The sequence below is a fragment of the Mustela nivalis genome (assembly GCF_964662115.1).
Source record: "Mustela nivalis genome assembly, chromosome: 2".
Classification (NCBI taxonomy): domain Eukaryota; kingdom Metazoa; phylum Chordata; class Mammalia; order Carnivora; family Mustelidae; genus Mustela; species Mustela nivalis.
Genome location: NC_139021.1, coordinates 72,748,191 through 72,768,048, shown reverse-complemented (window position 1 = coordinate 72,768,048; position 19,858 = coordinate 72,748,191). Strand labels below are relative to the sequence as shown.

Sequence of the window (19,858 nt, the reverse complement as noted above, 5' to 3'; positions counted from 1 at the left end):
CTCTTAGAAAAAAATGCCTCCCACAATTTTAAGGAAGAAAAACATATATATATACACACACACACACAAATAAGGGTAAACATGTTGTAGGGATGAAATATGACTGAACATGAAAATTAAAAAATATTTTAAAAAAGGAATTGATAAGAAGTTGGTTGAAAAAAGAAAGGAAAAAAAAAGGAAAGAATGTGATCAGGCTGGAGACTAGAACCAAGCTGTATGCTAGATTTAGGGTATATTTTGATCTGTTAGAAGAAACTGTATCCCAGAATTTTAAATAAAGAGAAACTTATATGTATACAACAAATAAGATTAAATGCAATGAAGGGATAGAATATGACTATAGCAGTGAAAATTAAAAATGATTTTTTAAAAGGTATTAGCAAGATAAAATAGATTAAAATAAGAAAGAGGAAAAGTTAAAAAAAATAGAGTAAGAATGAAATCTAATGAATTTTGACTTTGAAAGACTGAAGAATCATGGGGAATACAGTCATGAACTCTTTATGCTGCATTCCCCTCATTCTGGAGTTCCTCAGTTCTCATGATTGGTGAACTTGGTCTTGGCTGGATGTTCTTGCTGATCTTCTGGGGAAGGGGCCTATTGTAGTGATTCTCAAATGTCTTTGCCGGGCAGAATTCCACTGCCCTTAGAGGGGGCCTGGCTAAGTAATCTGCTTGGGTTTGCTCTCGGTAGCTTTTTTTCCCCTGAATGCTTTCTGTTCAGCATGGCAGAAGAGAACGAAAGTGGTAGCCTCCTAATATCTGACCCAGAGGAGCTGAGTGCTTGGGGCCCAGCTGCCCAGTGCGCCCTCAGAGAAAAGCAGTCAGTCACTCCTGTCTCTCCAGTCTCTGGCTGTGCTTCATGCTCACCTGGCCTGTTACAGTGCATTTCTGTTTCTGGCACATGGCCCCATTTGGAGTCTCCAAACCCAGCAGATTCCTGTAGTGTGCTCATGCACCGTTCCGCCTGGTGGTGGAAGGGGGATGATCTCCCTGATTCTGCCGCCTTGTGGGTTCCCTGCTTGAAGAGCAGTGGCCTGACTCTGCCGGGGATCATTTTTTAAGGTAACCCCCAGCTGAGAGACCAGTCCTTGTCTCCATCTCTGTAGATGGCTTCTCTGCTCCAGTACCCGCGGGCTCTGCCGCACACAGGCACCCCTGGTCTTTTTGTGACCCCGAGGGACCTGATACCACACTATTGCAGTGAAGGCTCCCCCACACCCCCACTTAGCCTCTGGAGCAATGTCCCTCAGTGGAGTAGACTTCTAAAAGTTCTGATTTTGTGCTCTGCTGCTCTCTGTTTTGTGGGAGCTGGCCCCTCCTTTCTGGGGTCTGTCTTCCCTATCTTCCGTGTATTGCCTTGGATTCACTTCTCTGCATGTTCTACCTTCCAGAAAATGGTAGAATTGCTGCTATTCTTTTCTTCTATCTCCTATTGAGTTTGTTGGTGTTCAAAATGGTTTGATAACTATCTAGCTGAATTCCTGGGACCCTACAAAATTTCGATCTTCTACTTCTCTACTATCTTGCTCCTTCCTTTCTAGATAGGGTCTTTAGTGAGATGTCAGTGTTGTCATTAAAACTATTTTTATTAATAACAGAAAACTCTTATCTAGTGCTTACTTTATGGTAGACTCTATATGCTAAATAGTTAATGTGTACTGTATAGCTCCTTGTATAACTTTAAAGTGAAATAACTTTATTTAATGATGAGTTTTCCATAGAAGATAAATGAAATATTAATTTCAGTAACTTCATTGTAGTGTAGCTATTTCTTATATTCTGTTTTATATGCAATAGTTTTTTTTCTTCATTCTTCTTCTTTTTCTTCTTTAGCTAGTATAGAACTGCCTTACATTATAAGTTTAGTTTCCCTGAACTAAACCTTTTTATCCCTTGATAAACATCCTTTTCCTATGTTCTTTCCCAGTAGTTTGAGAAGGTGCTTGTTCAAATCATGATCATAATACAGATTTTCTGTTTATTTTATCAGAAATGAAGGTCACTGGTTAATATAAGAATGTTGATTTGCTACTTGTCATAATTTCAGAAACAGTGTGAAGAGAGGGCATTACTTATTTCCTATGTATAACTTTAAAATAGAAAAGTAGTCTGTTTTCTGTGTAAAAACTATTAGAACAAATGACCTGAAATTTGATTTCAAGGGAAGTATTTGAGGAAATTGGATAAAAGTTTAGATTCATTCAACCTGAAAGTAGCCAGTAATTTAAATCTAGGATTAGAGACATTTTATTGAGATATTCTCAAATTTTTGTTTTCTTGAAATGGCTATTATGAGAAAATAGGGCATAGCAACTAGAGTTTTATTTTTTTTTAATTTTTTTATTTTTAAGATCTATTTATTTGAGAGTGAGAGAACACAATCAGATCCTGATGTGGGGTTTGATCCCAGGACCCCATGATCATGACCTGAGCCAAAATTAAGAGTCAGCTGCTCTACTGAGTCACCCAGGCACCCCTAGAGTTTTATTCTAATGTAGTGTCTTTAAGTGAGAATTTACCAGTGTAACCTATTAGTAGGTGAGAGTAAAGGCTTCATTCTTATGATGTATTTTGTTAAACATGAAAAATTGGAGAAATGGCTTTCTTTGTTCAGAGCCCACTGACAAATAATTTTATCAATAAACGGATTACTCTGCCCTGAAATTTTAACATTGAATGGCATAAATTTACCATTATTGTAATCCTGAAATTTATGCATGAATATTTGGTGAGACAGTAGACTCTAATGCTTAGGACAAACCATTTAAAATCATTTAATCCAGTGATTTATCTCATGAGTTACCCCCCTGCCCAGCCTATATATGTATGGAACCATAGGGAACTCCAGAGGTAGCATAATGAGATTGTTATAAAATTCTCATTTCAATTGAATTGAAATTTGTCTTCCTATAATTTTGCCTCAAGGATCTAATTTGGAGTCTTTTGCTTTATTTTAAAAATTAAAACAATGACTACTTAGAGCAAAAATAACAATATATTATGGGGTTTATAAAAGAATCATGGATTATTTAGAAGTATGCTTTTAAATTTTCAAATATTTGGGGATTTTCCTCCTGTCTTTTTATTATTGACTGCTTGTTTAATTCCCTTACGATCCAAAAAAGTTGGTATAATTTCATTTATTTCAAATTTGAATTTAAAAAATGTTTTTAATGGCTTAGAATATAGTTCATCTTGGTGAAGTTTTAGTTTGTAGTTGAAAGAATGCGCATTATATGGTTGTTGAGTGTAGTGGTTTTTATATGTCAAGTACATCATTTGGTTGATAGTGATGTTCATGTCTTGTGCATGTTTAATGATTTTCAACTCTTCTTCTACCATTTGTTTAGAAATGTTTTAAATTCTCTGTCTTAGTGTGGGACCTGGAGTGCTGGAGGAATTTTCTCAGTGTGCCTGCACTTTAATTTTCAGCAGAACCTGCCTGACTCTGACAGAGTGATTTCTGTTGCCTTTTCTTTGGTGGAAGGCTGATTCTTTGCATCTGGTTCTCAGAAGTGAGTCTCTCTCAGTGTTCCTGATGCTTCCCAGAGTGGTAGCCAAACTCTTCCTTTATGTTTGTGGAGGGTCTTGGGTGAGAATTTCCTACCCTTCCCCCTAACAGTAATAGAACCTCATAAGTGCAGAATGCTGGGTCCAGAAGGTTTTCTGCTGTTCAACCAATAGAATATGGCTGTTGCTTTCTATGAAAGAAGGATTGGGAAAGCATGCAGTGTTATTTGGCCTCAGAATGGTCTCTTTCTTGTGTCTCATGTTGTCCTGTCTCCAGTCTCTCTCAGAAACATCTGGTGGAGGTGGAGAAGTGAGTGCAGATTCCTCTTGTGTCTGGGTTTTCCAGAGAATCTATCTTTTTACTCTAGCCCACAGAAAGCCTTTAAGAATTCATTAACATTTCAGGTTTCATACCTCCTTTTAAGGCAGCTGCCTACTTCTCCACATTCTAGGAAAGGTAAAAAAATTTGTTGGATTATCCCATCTCTCTTTGAATTGGTTTTTACTATACCCTTTGGAATTCACTTCATTTGGTTGCTTATAACCTTAGCTCTCTAACGGGCTTTTTAAAAGTTACAGTTTTATAGATGATGCGCTTTTTCCCCATTGTAGGGTTTGAACAGTGTTCTCTTGTAGCTTTCTACTAAGTAGAAGCAGAACTCCCCATTTTTTTTTTTTTAAATAACAACTTCTATTTCTTCCTCATTATGGTCCTATTTTTTTTTAAAAAAAATATATATATATATATATTTTTTAATGAATCTTAAAAAAAAGAAAAAAAAACAAAGATGGGTGGTACACCTGGGTGGCTCAGTTGGTAAATGGCCAGCTCTTGCTTTTGGTTCAGGTCATGATCTCAGAGTGCAGGCATCAAGCCCTGTGTCAGACTCCAAGCTCAGCTGGGGAGCCTGCTTGTAGGTTCTTTCTCTCCCTCAGCCCTTCCCCCTGCACACATTCTCTCTCTCAAGTAAATAAATCTTTAGAAATACATATTTTTAAAGTTTTATTAAACCCAGTTGATTTTTATAAAATATATTTTTTGAAGATTTTATTTATTCAACAGAGAGAGACAAGTAAGAGAGGAGGGAACACAGCAGAGGAGTGGGAGAGGGAGATGCAGGCTTCCCACTTAGCAGGGAGCCCGATGCGGGGCTTGATCCCAGGACCCTGACATCATTACCTGAGCTGAGGGCAGACACTTAAGGACTGAGCCACCCAGGCGCCCCTTTTTAAAAAATATTTTTTTAAAGCTTTTATTTATTTATTTGACAGAGACACAGCAAAAGAGGGAACACAGTTTTTGTTGTTGTTGTTTGTTTGTTTGTTTGTTTAAGTGAGCTACATGCTCAACGTGAAGCTTGAAATCTGGCCCCAAGATCAAGAATCACAGGCTCTACCTTCTGAACCAGCCAGTTGTCCCTGTGTTCCTATTTTTATTTAATACTTGGGCATAGTTCTGATAGCTAATTTAATATCTTTGTTGTTCCATCTTCTGTTGTTCATGTGTTTTTTTCTATTGACTAACATTTCTAATGGTTAATGGTCATTATATTAGTTTTCTATTGCTGATTCAAAGATAAGCACAAATTTTATGGCTCAGAACATCTCACATTACCTTACAGTGTCTGTGGGTCAGGAGTTTAGGCAGGTTCTCTGCTCAGGTCTCTGAAGGCTATAATAATCAATGTGTAGGCTGTTTTCTTCATCTGAATCTTGAATAGGGGAGAATCTACTTCTAAGCACATTCACATTGTTGGCAGAATTCATTTACTAGTGGCTGTATTACTGAGGGCCTTGGTTTCTTACTGGATGTTATTATTGGAGACTGCCCATAGTTCTTAGAGGGCATCCATAATTTCTTGTCACGTGGGCTTTCTTACCATGGCTGCTCACTTTATTATGCCAGCAAGGAGAATCTCCAAACTCAGGGAGGGCTTTTACCTGATTATATCAGGCTCACCCAAGATAATCTGCCTTTTGATGAATTCAGACTTGAAATTTGATCTGGAATTGGGACCCTAATCACATTGGCAAGGTCCTTTCACCTTGTCATACTCTGTTGGCTAGAAGCAAGTCATAGGTCCTGCCTAGGGGAGAGTTTTATACAGGGAATCAGCACCAGAAGGCAGGGAATATGGGATCTATCAGAATTTTGTCTACCACAGTCACATTTTTCTGATACTGAAGAACTAACCTTTTTGAGGTCTTTTTAAAAAATTTTATTCGGGACATTTTAAAGTAGCCTACTTCATAGGGGCAGTTCGGTCCTATTACTATCAAATCACCTTTCTGGGGGCTCTTCCTTGAATAGGAGACCACTGAGAACTCCTATTCCGAGCTAAAGCTGGAATTTCTACTTTGGGGATGTCCAAGAATTTTTCAGTTTGTGTCCTTCATAATTTTTTGTCCAGCTTATTGGAGTTTTATCCTGTGCATTTATATACGAAGCATAGTAAAGTCTGAGGCTTCCCCTCCACAGACTTTTTTTTTTTAAAGTAGGCTCCGTTCCCAGAGTAGAGCTGAATGTGGGGCTTGGACTCATAACCCTGAGATCAAGATTCAGATGCTTAACTGACTGAGCCACCTATGTGCCCCTGAAGCTCTTTCGCTTCTTTTTGAAGATTTGCCCTACACTTCCAGACATTTTATATTTTATTTTATTTTTAAAAAGATTTTATTTATTTGTTTGACAGAGAGAGACACAGTGAGAGAGGGAACACAGGCAGGCCGAGTGGGAGAGGGAGAAGCAGGCTTCCCACTGAGCAAGAAGCCCGATGCGGGGCTGTATCCCAGGACCCTGGGACCATGACCTGAGCCTAAGGCAGAAGACGCTTAATGACTGAGCCATCCAGGCGCCCAACTTCTAGACATTTTAGCCTCCTGAATTTTTATCTTTATCTGATTTGCTTAGTTTTCTGGCTTTGTTTGGTTTTCCTTCCCTGTACCCATGGCCTGGAAATTGTATTCAGGCAGAAGTGGCGATGCTTAAAGGGCTCATCTTAATTTTCCTTCACTGTTATTATAGTCTTGTATTACCTATTGTCTAGTGTCTGAAAAATAATTATTTCATATTTTGCCTAGTTTTATTATTTTCTTTTTATGGTAGGAGGTTGTATTCTATGTTTATTACTCCATAATGATCAGAAGCAGAATGGATCAATCTACTTTGATGTAAAACATTATTAAGCTTGCTTAATATAATCATCTTACTCCTATGGGAGCTTCACTGTTGCTAACATCTAGGCTTAATGGGCATACTTAGATGCTCTATAGTCACTGATGATAGGGAGACTAATAATTAAGGTAGTAGAGAAATTGCTGGTTGAGTTGCATTTTTGATATCCAGTGATTGTGTGGTATTCCAGAAGGTGCATATCTAGATTAGGAGTATCATTATGATAGGCAGTAATAACATTTATGAAAGAAATTGAGGAGGACACAAACAAATGGAAAGATATTCCATGCTCTTGAATTAAAAATTGGTATTTTAAAAAAAAGATTTATTTATATATATTTTTTTAGGGGTGTAGAGAGAGAGAGCAGATGCAAATGTGCAGGCACACAGAGGGGCTGAGGTGAAGGAGAAGAGGAAAAGAATTTCAAGGAGACTCTGCTGAATGTGGGGCTTGATCCCACAACCCAGAGATCATGACCTGAGTTTAAACCAAGAGTTGGATGCTCAGCTAACTGAACCACCTAGTCACCAGTAGAAGAATTAGTATTATTAAAACATCCATACTACCCACAGCAATCTACAGATTCACTACACTTCCAGCAAAATTCCAATGGAATTTTTTTACAAAACCAGAAAAAAATAATACTAAATTTGTATTGAACTACAAAAGACTCAGAAATTTTGAGGGGAAAAACAACAACAACAACAACCCTGGAGGTATCACAATTCCAGATTTCAAGATAGTCCCACAAAGCTTCCAGTAATCAAAACAGTATGGCACTGGCATAACACTGGACAGATCAGTTTCCCTCTCTCCCTCCCTCCCTTACCTTCCTTCCTTCCTTCTCTCTCTCTCTTTCTTTTCTCTTTCTTTCTTTCTTTCTTTCTTTCTTTCTTTCTTTCTTTCTTTCTTTCTTTCTTTCTTTCTTTCTTCAATCTCTTTAATAAATGGTGCTTGAAAACTGGACAGCTACAATTTAGAAGACTGGAACTGAACAGCTTTCTTATACTATACATAAAGATAAACTTAAATGGATTAAAGACTTAAGTGTGAGACCTGAAACCATAAAAGTCCTAGAGGAGAACACAGTAGTATCTCCAATATTAGATGTAGCAACTCTTTCTAGAAATGTCTCCTGTAAGGGAAACAGAAGCAAAAATAAACTATTAGAACTACACCAAAATAAAAAGCTTTTGCACAGCAAAGGGAAACATAAACAAACTGAAAAGGCATCCTACTAAATAGAAGATATTTGCAAATGATACATCCAATAAGTGTTTAATATCCACAATATAAAAGGAACCTATACAACTCAACACCAAAAAAAAAAAAAAAAAGAAAAGAAAAGAAAAGAAAAAAATTGGTGCCTGGGTGGCTCAGCTGTTAAGGGTCTGCCTTCAGCTCAGGTAATGATCCCAGGATCCTGGGATTGAGCCCCACATCAGGATCCCTGCTCAGCAGGAAGCCTGCTTCTCCCTCTCCCACTCCCCCTGCTTGTGTTCCCTCTCTTGCTCTCTCTCTGAATCAAATAAGTAAAGAAAATCTTTTAAAAAATTGATTAAAAATGGTCAGAGCACTTGGCTAGATATTTTTTCTAAAGAAGACCTACAGATGACCAAAGGACACTTGCAAAGATGCCCAGTATCACTAATCATCAGAGAAATACAAATCAAAACCACAATGAGATATCTTATACTTGTCAGAATGTCTAAAATGAAAAAAGAAAAGAAATAATATGTTAGGGTATAGAGAAAAAGGAACTCTCAAACACTGTTGGTGGGAATGTAAATTGGTACACTGGGGAAAACAGTATGGAGGTTCCTCAAGAAATTAAAAATAGAAATGCAGTACTAGGGGCGCCTGGGTAGCTTAGAGGTTAAGTCTCTGCCTTCAGCTCAGGTCATGATCTCAGGGTCCTGGGAAAGAGCCCTGCATTGGGCTCTCTGCTCAGCAGGGTGCCTACTCCCCGCCCTCTCTCTGCCTGCCTCTCTGCATACTTCTGATCTCTCTGTCAAATAAATAAATAAAATCTTTAAAAAAAAAAAAAAAGGCAGTATGATCCAGTGATTCCACTTTTGGGTATTTACCCCAAGAAAATGAAAACCCTAATTTAAAAAGATATATGTACCCCTATGTTTATTGCAGTGTTATTTACAATAGCCAAGATGTGGAAGCAACCTAAGTGTCCATCAGTTGACAAAAGGATAATGAAGTGGAATATGCAGACAGGGGATTATTACACAGCCACAGAAAGGATGAGATTGTGCCACTTGCAAAAATCTTGATAGAGTGAGTTGTTATCATGGCTAAGTGAGATTAGTCAGAGAAAGACAACTATCATATGATTCCATTCATACGTGGGATCTAAAAAAACAAATGAATAAGCAAAAATGTGGAATCAAACCTAATATATAGAGAACAAAGTGATGATTGCCAAAGGGGAGCAGAGTGGGAAGATGGGCAAAATGGATGAAGGGGAGTGTCAGATACAGACTTTCAGGTATGGAATGAATGTCATGGAATGAAAGACACAGTATAGGGAATATAGTCAATGATATATAAAAACATTATATGGTTACAGATAATAGCTATATTCCCGGTGAGCATAGCATAATGTGAAGACTTGTTGACTCAATGTCTACACCTGAAACTAATGTAACATTGTCAACTGTAGTCTAAAAAAATCACAGTAATCACAAAATCATGAGCGGAGAGAGGGCGAATGGGGAGACTAATCAGGAGGTTATTGCTGCAATTCAGGTGAAATGTAGACAGGTCCTATCCAGAGTTAAAGGTGGTGAGAATAATAAGAGGATCCACACATGAAGTGAATAAAGAGATGATGAGCATGCAAAGTTACATGAGGTTTAGAGGGTTGATATTATTGTTGTTACCAGAAAAACAAAGAGGAGCAGTTGCTTTTGAGGTGTTCAATTTGGACACACTTACCAAATTTAAGGGGCTTGTAGGAGTTATTAGTGATGATATCATCCCAATTATTAGAAAAATGGGGATGGGGATTATTATTCTTTTTTTAATTTTTAAATTTTTTTTTCAGAGACAGACCAAGTGTGCATGTGAGAGGTGGGGAGGGGCAAAGGGAGAGGGAGCAATGTGTGGGGCCCCATGCAGGGTGGAATCCCATGACCCTGAGGTCATGAACTGAGGTGAAATCAAGGGTCAGATGCTTAACTGACTGAGCCATGCGGGCTCCCTTAGAGTATTCTTTTTTTTTTTTTTTTTTTTTAAAGATTTTATTTATTTATTTGACAGAGAGAGATCACAAGTAGGCAGAGAGGCAGGCAGAGAGAGAGGAGGAAGCAGGCTCCCTGCTGAGCAGAGAGCACGATGCGGGACTCGATCCCAGGACCCTGAGATCATGACCTGAGCCGAAGGCAGCGGCTTAACCCACTGAGCCACCCAGGTGCCCCGAGTATTCTTTTTCTTTTCTTTTTTTTAAAAAAAGATTTCATATATTTATTTGACACAGAGAGAGAGAGATCACAAGTAGGCAGAGAAGCAGGCAGAGAGTCGGGGGGAAGCAGGCTCCCTGCTGAGCAGAGAGCCCAATGTGGGGCTTCATCCCAGGACCATGAGATCATGACCTGAGCCAAAAGCAGAGGCTTAACCTACTGAGCCACCCAGGTGCCCTGAGTATTCTTTTATTTAAGGTTTTCAACTAAGTTTAGAGGTTTGGGAAAGCGTGATGTGTTTGGTGATTGACATATAAAAGATACTCAGAAATTATGAAATTAATTGAAGAGGTAATATGCAATTTTGCCTTTTACCTTTTATAGTTTCTGCATGTGCCGTAATTAATTACTCTTTGATATAATTAAAAATGGAGGCTTTTTAAAATCTAAGTTTCTAGTTGAAGATGTTGCTTAAGAGTTAAAATCTTTTTTTTTTTTCTTTCCACTTTCTAGGAAGTGAAGATAGACAACTTATTCAGAAAAGGAAAGAGAAATACAGACTAGAACTGTTGGAACAGATGGCTGAACAACAGAAGAACAAGAGACGGTAATGAAGGTTTGCATTTAAAAAGATGTTTGAACTTAAAATGCATTTATGTAGGGTATGTGGGTGGCTTAGTCATTTGGGAATCTGACTCTTGATTTTAGCTCTGGTCCTGATTTTGGGTCACGTGTCAGCCCTGTAGAGGACATTTGAGGTTCTTCTCTCTCCCTCCCCCTGCTCACATGTACTCTTTCTCCTTCTCTCTAAAATCAATCAATCAATCAATCAATCAATAAAATCTTTGAAAAATGCTTTTGTGTAAAATGATATGGTGATGACAATTATATAGTAAAATATGGGAATATTTTTCCCAAGATGATTATGTGTTTGAAAGTCACTTCTATTTCAGCCTCTACATTCTATATCAGCTAAGGTAATAAAACAAATACTATATGAACGTTCATTTATGGTGCCATAGGTAACAGATAATAGACTTTTTGTATATTCTATAACAGGCCTTTTATATACCTTTGGTTATTTCTTCAATTTTTTATTTAGAGTAGCATTTAATGTTATCTACATGCCCACAAATATGAAATGGAAGTATTTTGTTTTATAACAATGTGAAATTATAAGCATACCCATAAATGCAATATAAAAAAATAATCACGATAAATCCATATAGATTTATATTGTATACGACTCTCAGTGTTTTTTTTTTTTTTTAAAGATTTTATTTATTTATTTGACAGACAGAGATCACAAGTAGGCAGAGAGAGAGGGAGGGGGGAAGCAGGCTCCCTGCTGAGCAGAGAGCCCGATGTGGGGCTTGATCCCAGGATCCTGGGATCATGACCTGAGCCGAAGGCATAGGCTTTAACCTACTGCACCACCCAGGTGCCCCCGACTCTCAGTGTTTGTAATCTTTCTTGTAGAAATAGTTGTGAAATAATAATTATAGTTTACAATTAGGAATAGATATCTTGTTTCCAGAGGCCATATACTATTAACTTTTTTTTTTTTAATTTTTTATTTTTTATAAACATATATTTTTATCCCCAGGGGTACAGGTCTGTGAATCACCAGGTTTACACACTTCACAGCACTCACCAAAGCACATACCCTCCCCAATGTCCATAATCTCACCCCCTTCTCCCAAACCCCCTCCCCCCAGCAACCCTCAGTTTGTTTTGTGAGATTAAGAGTCACTTATGGTTTGTCTTTCTCCCTACTATTAACTTTTAGTTTTGCTTTTTTCCCTCTATGTTAGAAAAGGCCATTATCTATTGTTTTATCTTAGTCATTTCTAACATCATTTTTTTTTTTTTTTGGTAACATCTTTTTCTTAAAAACTCTGTTTAAATACTTTAAAAGTATGATATTAATTTTTAATTATTTACCCTTTAGTCAACAAAACATACACATTCCCTAAACATTTTTGTTTCGCAAAGTAAAGATTTTGTTTTACTTCTGTAATTCTGTGCGAATTGCTGAGGCTTTGAAGTACTCCAGGCACTAGTTTTAAGACTTACTTAAGTCAGTTTACATGTGAAATCTAGTTTATTTTGCACCAAATAAAAAATGTAGTTTTCAGAATTATTTAAGATTTTATTGTCAGTTAAAGGAATTACTTGTACTTGAAGATGTAACTGAATGAACTTTGGGTTTAAGTTTGTTTTAGTAATGATTATGATTTTGATAGTGTTTGCTATAACTGTTTAATATACAGAATTTTAATTTTGTTCAGAGAAAAAGATATGGGACTCAGTGTTGCAGCTTCTGGAGTACGAGACCCTGAGAAATCAGTAAGTGTTTCTGGCATCTTTTAATGTTTACTCTTTCATTTAAATAAGCCTCAGTGGTAATGACAGGTAGAGATAGAAGGTATTGGGCAAAATATAATAGTAGACCAGTTTGAATAGTAATGAATTCAGTTCTCATAAAACCTAAGTCCTAACTCTTACTTGTTTATTCCTCTAAGATAATTTTTCCTTTTTCATATGTGCGTTTTTGTTTGTGTGTGTGTGGTTTTTTTTTAGTTTGTTTTAAATTAGTTCTTTCTGCCTTGTTCACAGGTGCTATCCAGGGGAAAGTTATCTCAGTTTAATTTGCAATAAATATTAATATTTTTCTTGAGTTTATCTTACCACTCTTGTTAGTTAGATTGAATGATTTCCAAAGAAACAGAAATCTTTGATTCTAGTGTTTAAGCATTTTAGAAATTTTTATTTACTCTAAAACTAGAGACATAATAATCTTGTTTTTACTTTAATTTTGCAATTCTCATCATTTAGTGAAATGAATTACATCATTGCAGTTAAGTAAGGAGGAGGTAATAATTTATTGCTCTTCTCAAAATATGCTTTTTCTGTAGTGGGATATGTTAAGGCAAGTTTTTATCTTTGATGACTAAGAAGCTTTAATTTCATTAAAAAGTTCATTCTTAGAAAGAATAGAGCAACTTAAAATTATTCAGCTTTAGGCAACTTTTAGGTATATCCTCTGAGTTATCCATTTAAAGAAGTTTAATACTGTGCTAATATTACTCTAATGTGCTTTTTGACTGCTCATAGAATAAAACTTTTAGATTAATCTGAGAAATCATTCCTGAGGAATTAAATATGGTGGGGAAGAAAGGATAATTCTAAAGCTAAATATATTTTCCTCTATCAGTGAATACCTGTGAAATAATTTTCACAATCAAAAACTTTCTTTTAAAATCTTGAACTTTTTAATGTAATATGGTAGTATGCTAAACATTTAATTTATGGATACATTATATATAGTTTATATTAGTATTTGATGGACATTCTTATTTATATTTGAATGAAGCAGCCTTTTAAGTGCCAAGTTGCTTTATGAGAATAAATGAGAACATTAGATACAATAGTTAAACCATTACTTTGGGGTTGACTTTTGATGTCAAATTTTAGGAAAAGATACATAAATGATGTTCTAAAACAGGGGTTAGGAAACTGTAGCCTGTGGCCAAATCTAGTTGCTTCCTGTTTTTGTAAATAAAGTTCTATTGCAGCACACCCTCACTTATTATTTAGATACTGTTTTGGGCTACTTTGGTGCTATGATTGAGTTGAGTAGTTCTGAGGAAACTGCATGTTTTGCAAAGCCTGGTATATTTTCTGTTTGGCTTCTATCAGAAAACATTTGCTGACCATTCTAGAGAATACTTGATGTCAGAAAAGGCAGTTGGATAGAGAAATAGCACAGTGTTAGAGTATAATAGAGTTTTATATTTAGAATTAATATCTGGCTCTAGTTCTTGCTTGATTACTTATTAATGGTGAGGCCTTAGGTGATTTATATACTTTCAGTGAGCCTCATTTACCCCATTTATAAAATAAGGATTAGATCTTCAAAGTCTTTTATAGTTATAAAAATTCTTTTATTCTGTTACTAACTAAAGTGCCTGTTTATAATCTGGGATAGAGGGTCTTTTGAGGTTCCTTCCACCTTTAAATTTTTACCTTTAAATTTATGATTATATGTAACAAACAGATTTTTTTTCTTTATTTTAGCCTGATAGACTAAAGCAGTTTAGTGTGGCACCAAGACGTTTTGAAGAGACGATACCACCTGAAAGACCCAGAGTAGCTTTCCAGACACCTCTCCCTCCTTTATCTGCCCCATCTGCCCCACCCATCCCATCAATTCACTCCATCCCATCTCAGAATGAAGATTTGCTCACTGGACCCACCTGCACCCTTGGTGAAATGGTGCCTCCCAGGTGCTTGTTTAAAATGTTTTGTGTTTGGGAATTAGGTAAGGTATCATTATATTACAGGTTTACAAGGATTTGCTGAAGCAGATTAAGTTGTCCTTCAGAGATATTTCTATGATTAACAGCTTCTGTGAAAGAATTTCTCTTAAAATTTGTGTTGTTAGTCTTTTCTCTTATAAAAACAAGGGAAATCATTAAAACATTCTTTTACTGTTTAAAGATGCTTTAATAGTTTTAGACTGTGTAACTAACTGCATTTAGTATTTAGTTTTAGGTCACATTTTTTTTTTTTAAAGATTTTTAACATACAGGAAGCTATACATTTTCTTCAATTTTATAATTTCCACTTGGCAAACACTGATTACTTCTTTCAGTTTAAGCGGAAAAAAATTTCTCATGTGGTTCTTTTGTATATATTGCTTTATTTTGGCTTCTATTTCCTTCAAGTCTCTCTGCAATTACTTACAGGCTAAGCAACTCAAATACCTGAAATAAAAAATGTTGAGATTATAAAACCTATAACTTAGGTATTAGGGTAAGGATTTGATTTTTATAGATAAAAGGCATAATGCTATATGAGACTGTACATAAAGAAAATTTTCTCGTGAACATTGGTATTTTTCTGGACGGCGCTATTTTCCCTTGGTAGGATTTGAGCTTGTTTTTTTGCTTACTATTAATGTATTTATTATAGGAGAGTGTTTAATTAAGTGGTTTTCTTTTTTAACATTGATATTTTCTGTGCTGTATAATTTTGATCCCACCTAGTGTTTTGAGTCAGGAAGTCATTAGATGAAACAAACAAAACATCTAATAAACACAGTACACACAGTGCTACAATTTGTTAATTGTAAATGAAAGACTAAGTTCTACTGAAATTATAGCACACTTTCTTTATAGAAAGAAAGTATAGCACAGAAAATATAGTCTTTTATTAACAACGAAGAAATTGTAGCACTGTGTGTACTGTGTTTATTAGATGTTTTGTTTGTTTCATCTAATGACTTCCTGACTCAAAACACTAGGTGGGATCAAAATTACAGAGCATAGTATGATGGTCTCCACAATGCTTTAGGGATTAAAATGGTTGGCTCCACTGTCTGCAATTTTGGGAATACTACACCTTTATAAAACTTCAGTTTTCTCATTTGTACCAGTGAAATAATAGTCTTTTTTTTTCTTACCTACATTTCCAGAGCTGTTGTAAAGATCAGATTCTGTATAAATCTCTATACAAATTTATGATATAATGATGCTGACATTTCCCTTTCATAGCAGTTTCTCTTGACTGCTTTGTTGACGTACCTATGCAGTGAGGTTAGTGAGGTTAGACACATTGAGTGGCCAGTAAGTGTGAAAAATATTAATAACTTTAGAGAACTTGAATGCCTTCTTAGCTCTTCAGAATTGTTTTTGAAATATTCAACAAGAGATAATTTGTTAAGATACACTCAAAAGGGAAGACATTCCAAAAAAAAAAAAGAAAAAAAAAAAAAGAAGACATTCCATTCCAGGATTCCCCCTTTTCTCCTTTTCTCTTTCTGGCCATCTAAAGGAATTTGCCTTTTCCATTTTTACTGTTAGAAAATATTGCCTTGGTGCAAATAGAGAGATGTTTCCTAATCAGCAATGAAGTGCAGAAATAGAGGTCTTCACAAGTTTATGAAAGACAAAACATTATGTCCAAACTTCACTGTTAAGTGGCTTCTCTTTCACATTATATATGACTTCCTTTGAAAGAACAATAAATTGGGGCACCTGGGTGGCTCAGTGGGTTAAGCTGCTGCCTTCGGCTCAGGTCATGATCTCAGGGTCCTGGAATTGAGTCCCGCATCAGGCTCTCTGCTCAGCAGGGAGCCTGCTTCCTTCTCTCTCTGCCTGCCTCTCTGCCTACTTGTGATCTCTCTCTCTCTCTGTCAAATAAATAAAATCTTTAGGGGGGGAAAAAAAAAAGAAAGAACAATAAATTATTTTAGAATTAAAAAGTACATTCTTTCCCCCCAGTCATATAGAACCGTTTATAATCCCATTTATATCTATTTGCTATTTCTTCCTGCATTATCCTTCTCTTTGTGACTCTAGCAACATGGCAGAAGCATTGTCTTTTCTAGAAAGCCTTACTTCTTCTTTCCTCCTTTCCCCTGTGTGAGTTAAATGTCCCTGTTCCATATTCCTACAGCACTGTGTATCTATATTGTTTAACTTCATGCTGGGCTGTAATTGCCTGTTTATTTCTGTATTACTTTGAGGGACAGGGACCACGTTTGTTCAATACTGGTATAGAGTGACTAATTAGAAATGAATTGTTATTCAAAGTTTTTGTCTTACATAAATGTTATAACTTAAATCCTGAGATGTGGTAGTATATTTTGCTTTTTGAATCCTAATTTTTGATAAGAAATTAAAGCAAGATGATGGTCTTTTCTAAAGCAGCAATAAGGTTTTCAATAAAATTGTGCAAAAGAATTAGGTCTTGATTTAAAAAAATTGCAGTGAAATATGAGAAAATTTTTCCAATTTTCTTTTGATACAGGATTGCACCTCTGCCTCCTCCTCCCCTACTGCCACCTATAGCTACTAACTATCGGACTCCTTATGATGATGCATACTATTTTTATGGGACCAGGAATAATTTGGATCCCAGTCTTGCTTATTGTAAGTTATCTATAGGCTAAATATTTTTTCCTAGTGATTCAGTTAGGAAAATTATTTTTTTTGTAAGCAAAAATAAGTAAGTTGAAAAACCACAGCTTTACTTAATTCAGATATTCATATTTATTGACTTAAAAATGCCCTATTTTAAAACTCAGCTTTATTTCATAGTTACTTGTTTTTTATTCAACTTTAAGAAATGTCTATTTTGTGGTTTCTTGCAATGTTCTTTGCTAACTCCTGAGAAGGAAATACGAAATTTTTCCCTTAGGTAACATTCAGTGTGTGACTTTTTCTTTAGGAATAAAATGTAAATAAATGGGTACTCTGAAATAAATGTGTTTGTTTTCTTTTAAGATGGTTCAGGAATGATGGGAGTACAGCCTACAGCTTATGTTAGTGCTCCTGTCACCCACCAGCCAGCACAGCCGATTATGTAAGTTATTAAAATAATAATTTGTCTTCCATAGAATCTATTGTTTTTCTTTCAGAACAAATCTAACTTAACTGTCAATTATTGCATAACTAGTATATTCAAAGTATTGCTTTTAAGTCAATGTTTCATAGAAAGTACTTTTAAAAAATTAAAAAGTATTTTAAAAAATTAAAAAATGTTTCATAGAAAGTACTTTTAAAATATTGAGAGAAACCTTATTTTCAACATTAGAAAAGTTATGCATACATACTGAGAAATAAGAATAGAAAAAGCATTGGGCGCCTGGGTGGATCAGTGGGTTAAAGCCTCTGCTTTCTGCTCAGGTCATGATCCCAGGATCCTGGGATCGAGCCCCACATCAAGCTTTCTGCTTTCTGCTCCGCAGGAGCCTGCTTCCTCCTCTCTCTCTGCCTGCCTCTCTGCCTACTTGTAATCTCTGTCTGTCAAATAAATAAATAAAATCTTAAAAAAAAAAAAAGAGAAAAAGCATATGAAAAAATTGAAATCACCTATAATCCCCATCCAGTGATAGGTGCATCTAACTGAGCATTCAGGAAGTCTTATTTAGTCACAAAATCATATACACAACATACACCAAAATTATCTTATATTGTTTATATTGTTCTGTAACCTTTTAAAATTAAAAATATATCATAAATATCTTTCTACTATATAGCATTATTATTTAAAATTAAACTTTTTATTAGAGATAATTATAGATTCCCATGATGTAATTATAAGAAATAATATAGAGACATCTTGTATTTCCTTTACCCAGTTCGTAATGCTAAGAAGATATCTTGCAGAATTGTGGTACAATGACATAGCCCAAATATATGACATCGGATACATTCAAGATACAGAACATTCATCACAAGGATCCATTATCATGCCCTTTCAGCCACACCTAGTTTCTTCCTGCCCCTACTCCCTCCATAGGCACTAGGAACAACTAATCTGTTCTCCATTTCTTTAATACCATTTAAAAAATGCTATGTAAACATGGAATCATATATGTAACCTTTTGGAGTTTACTCTTTAAAATCAGCATAATTCCCTTGTGATCCATCCAGTTGTTGAATGTATAAATTGTTTATGCTTATTGCTAAGTATCATTTCATTGTATGTTTGTACTACAGTTTAAACATTTCATCGTTGAAGGACATTTAAGTTAGTATGAATAAAGCTGCTGTAAATATTCGTGTACAGGTTTTGAACATAGCCTTTAGTTCTTTAGGATAATTGGTCAGGAGTGTTATTGTGGGTTATATGGTAGTAACAACTTTGTTTTATGAGACACTGCCAAACTTTTCATAGAGACTGTACCATTTCACATTTATATTGGCAGTGTATCCAGAATCTGGTTTCTTTACATCTTTACCAGCATTTGGTGTCATGACTTTTGTTTATGCCACTTTGATAGGTGTGCAATGATACATCATTGGTTTTTTTTTTTTTTTTTAAAGATTTTATTTATTTGTTTGAGAGAGAGATAGTGAGAGAGAACATGAGCGAGGAGAAGGTCAGAGGGAGAAGCAGACTTACCATGGAGCTGGGAGCCTGATGTGGGACTCGATCCTGGGACTCCAGGATCATGACCTGAGCCGAAGGCAGTCGTCCAACCAACTGAGCCACCCAGGCGCCCCCATCATTGGGGTTTTAATTTACGTTTCTCTGCTAGTGATGATGCTTACCATCTTTTCATGTATTTATTTGCCATATATTTGATGAAATGTCTCTTGATATTTTTTACACATTTTATTTTACTTATTTATTTTTTTAAGTAGTCTGCATGCCCACGATGGGGCTTGAATTCACAACCCTGAGATCAAGAGTTGCATGCTCTACTGACTGAGACAGCCAGGTGCCTCATTTTTTACACATTTTAAACTGGAGTTGTTTTTTGTTTTTTGTTTTTTTTTAGTTTTTGAAGCTTCTTGATATATTCTATATACTAGTTCTTTGTCAGATATTTGGTATGCAAGTATTTTCTGTCAGTCTAAAACTTGTCTTTATCCTTTGAGTAGGGTGTTGCATAGAGCAAAACTTTTGAATTTTGATCAAGCCCAATTTACCAGTTTTTCCTTTTATGGATCGTATTTTTAGTGTTCTAGTATTCTAGTATTCTAGTATTCTAGTGTTCTAGTATTCTTTTTCTAGGCCTAGATCCCAAGGATTTTCTCTGTTTTGTTTCTTTTTTCCCCTTTCCCTAAAAGTTCTATAGTTTTTCATTTATGTCCATGATCCATTTTGAGTTAATTTTTAGGTAAGATGTGAGGTCTAGATTGAAGGGTTTTTTTTTCCTCCCTATGGATGTCTAGTGGTGCCCAGCATTATTTGTTAATAAGATTACTTTTCCTCTATTGGATTACTTTTGCATCT

General features: G+C 35.7%; 1 protein-coding gene across 12 annotated transcripts in view; it reads left to right on the top strand.

Annotated features, from left to right (window-relative positions):
- The window catches only part of CSPP1 (centrosome and spindle pole associated protein 1), a 168,827-nt gene that overhangs the window by 71,686 nt on the left and 77,283 nt on the right, over nt 1-19,858 (top strand). For 6 of the 12 annotated variants that reach the window (XM_082719108.1, XM_082719112.1, XM_082719104.1 and 3 more), the window contains 5 exons: nt 10,619-10,712; nt 12,397-12,454; nt 14,186-14,394; nt 16,922-17,043; nt 17,398-17,476. In XM_082719108.1, the coding sequence (XP_082575234.1) occupies nt 10,619-10,712; nt 12,397-12,454; nt 14,186-14,394; nt 16,922-17,043; nt 17,398-17,476 (562 nt within the window). The remainder of the gene's footprint in view (nt 1-10,618; nt 10,713-12,396; nt 12,455-14,185; nt 14,395-16,921; nt 17,044-17,397; nt 17,477-19,858) is intronic. The other 6 variants (XM_082719113.1, XM_082719106.1, XM_082719114.1 and 3 more) reach the window with 1 other exon arrangement.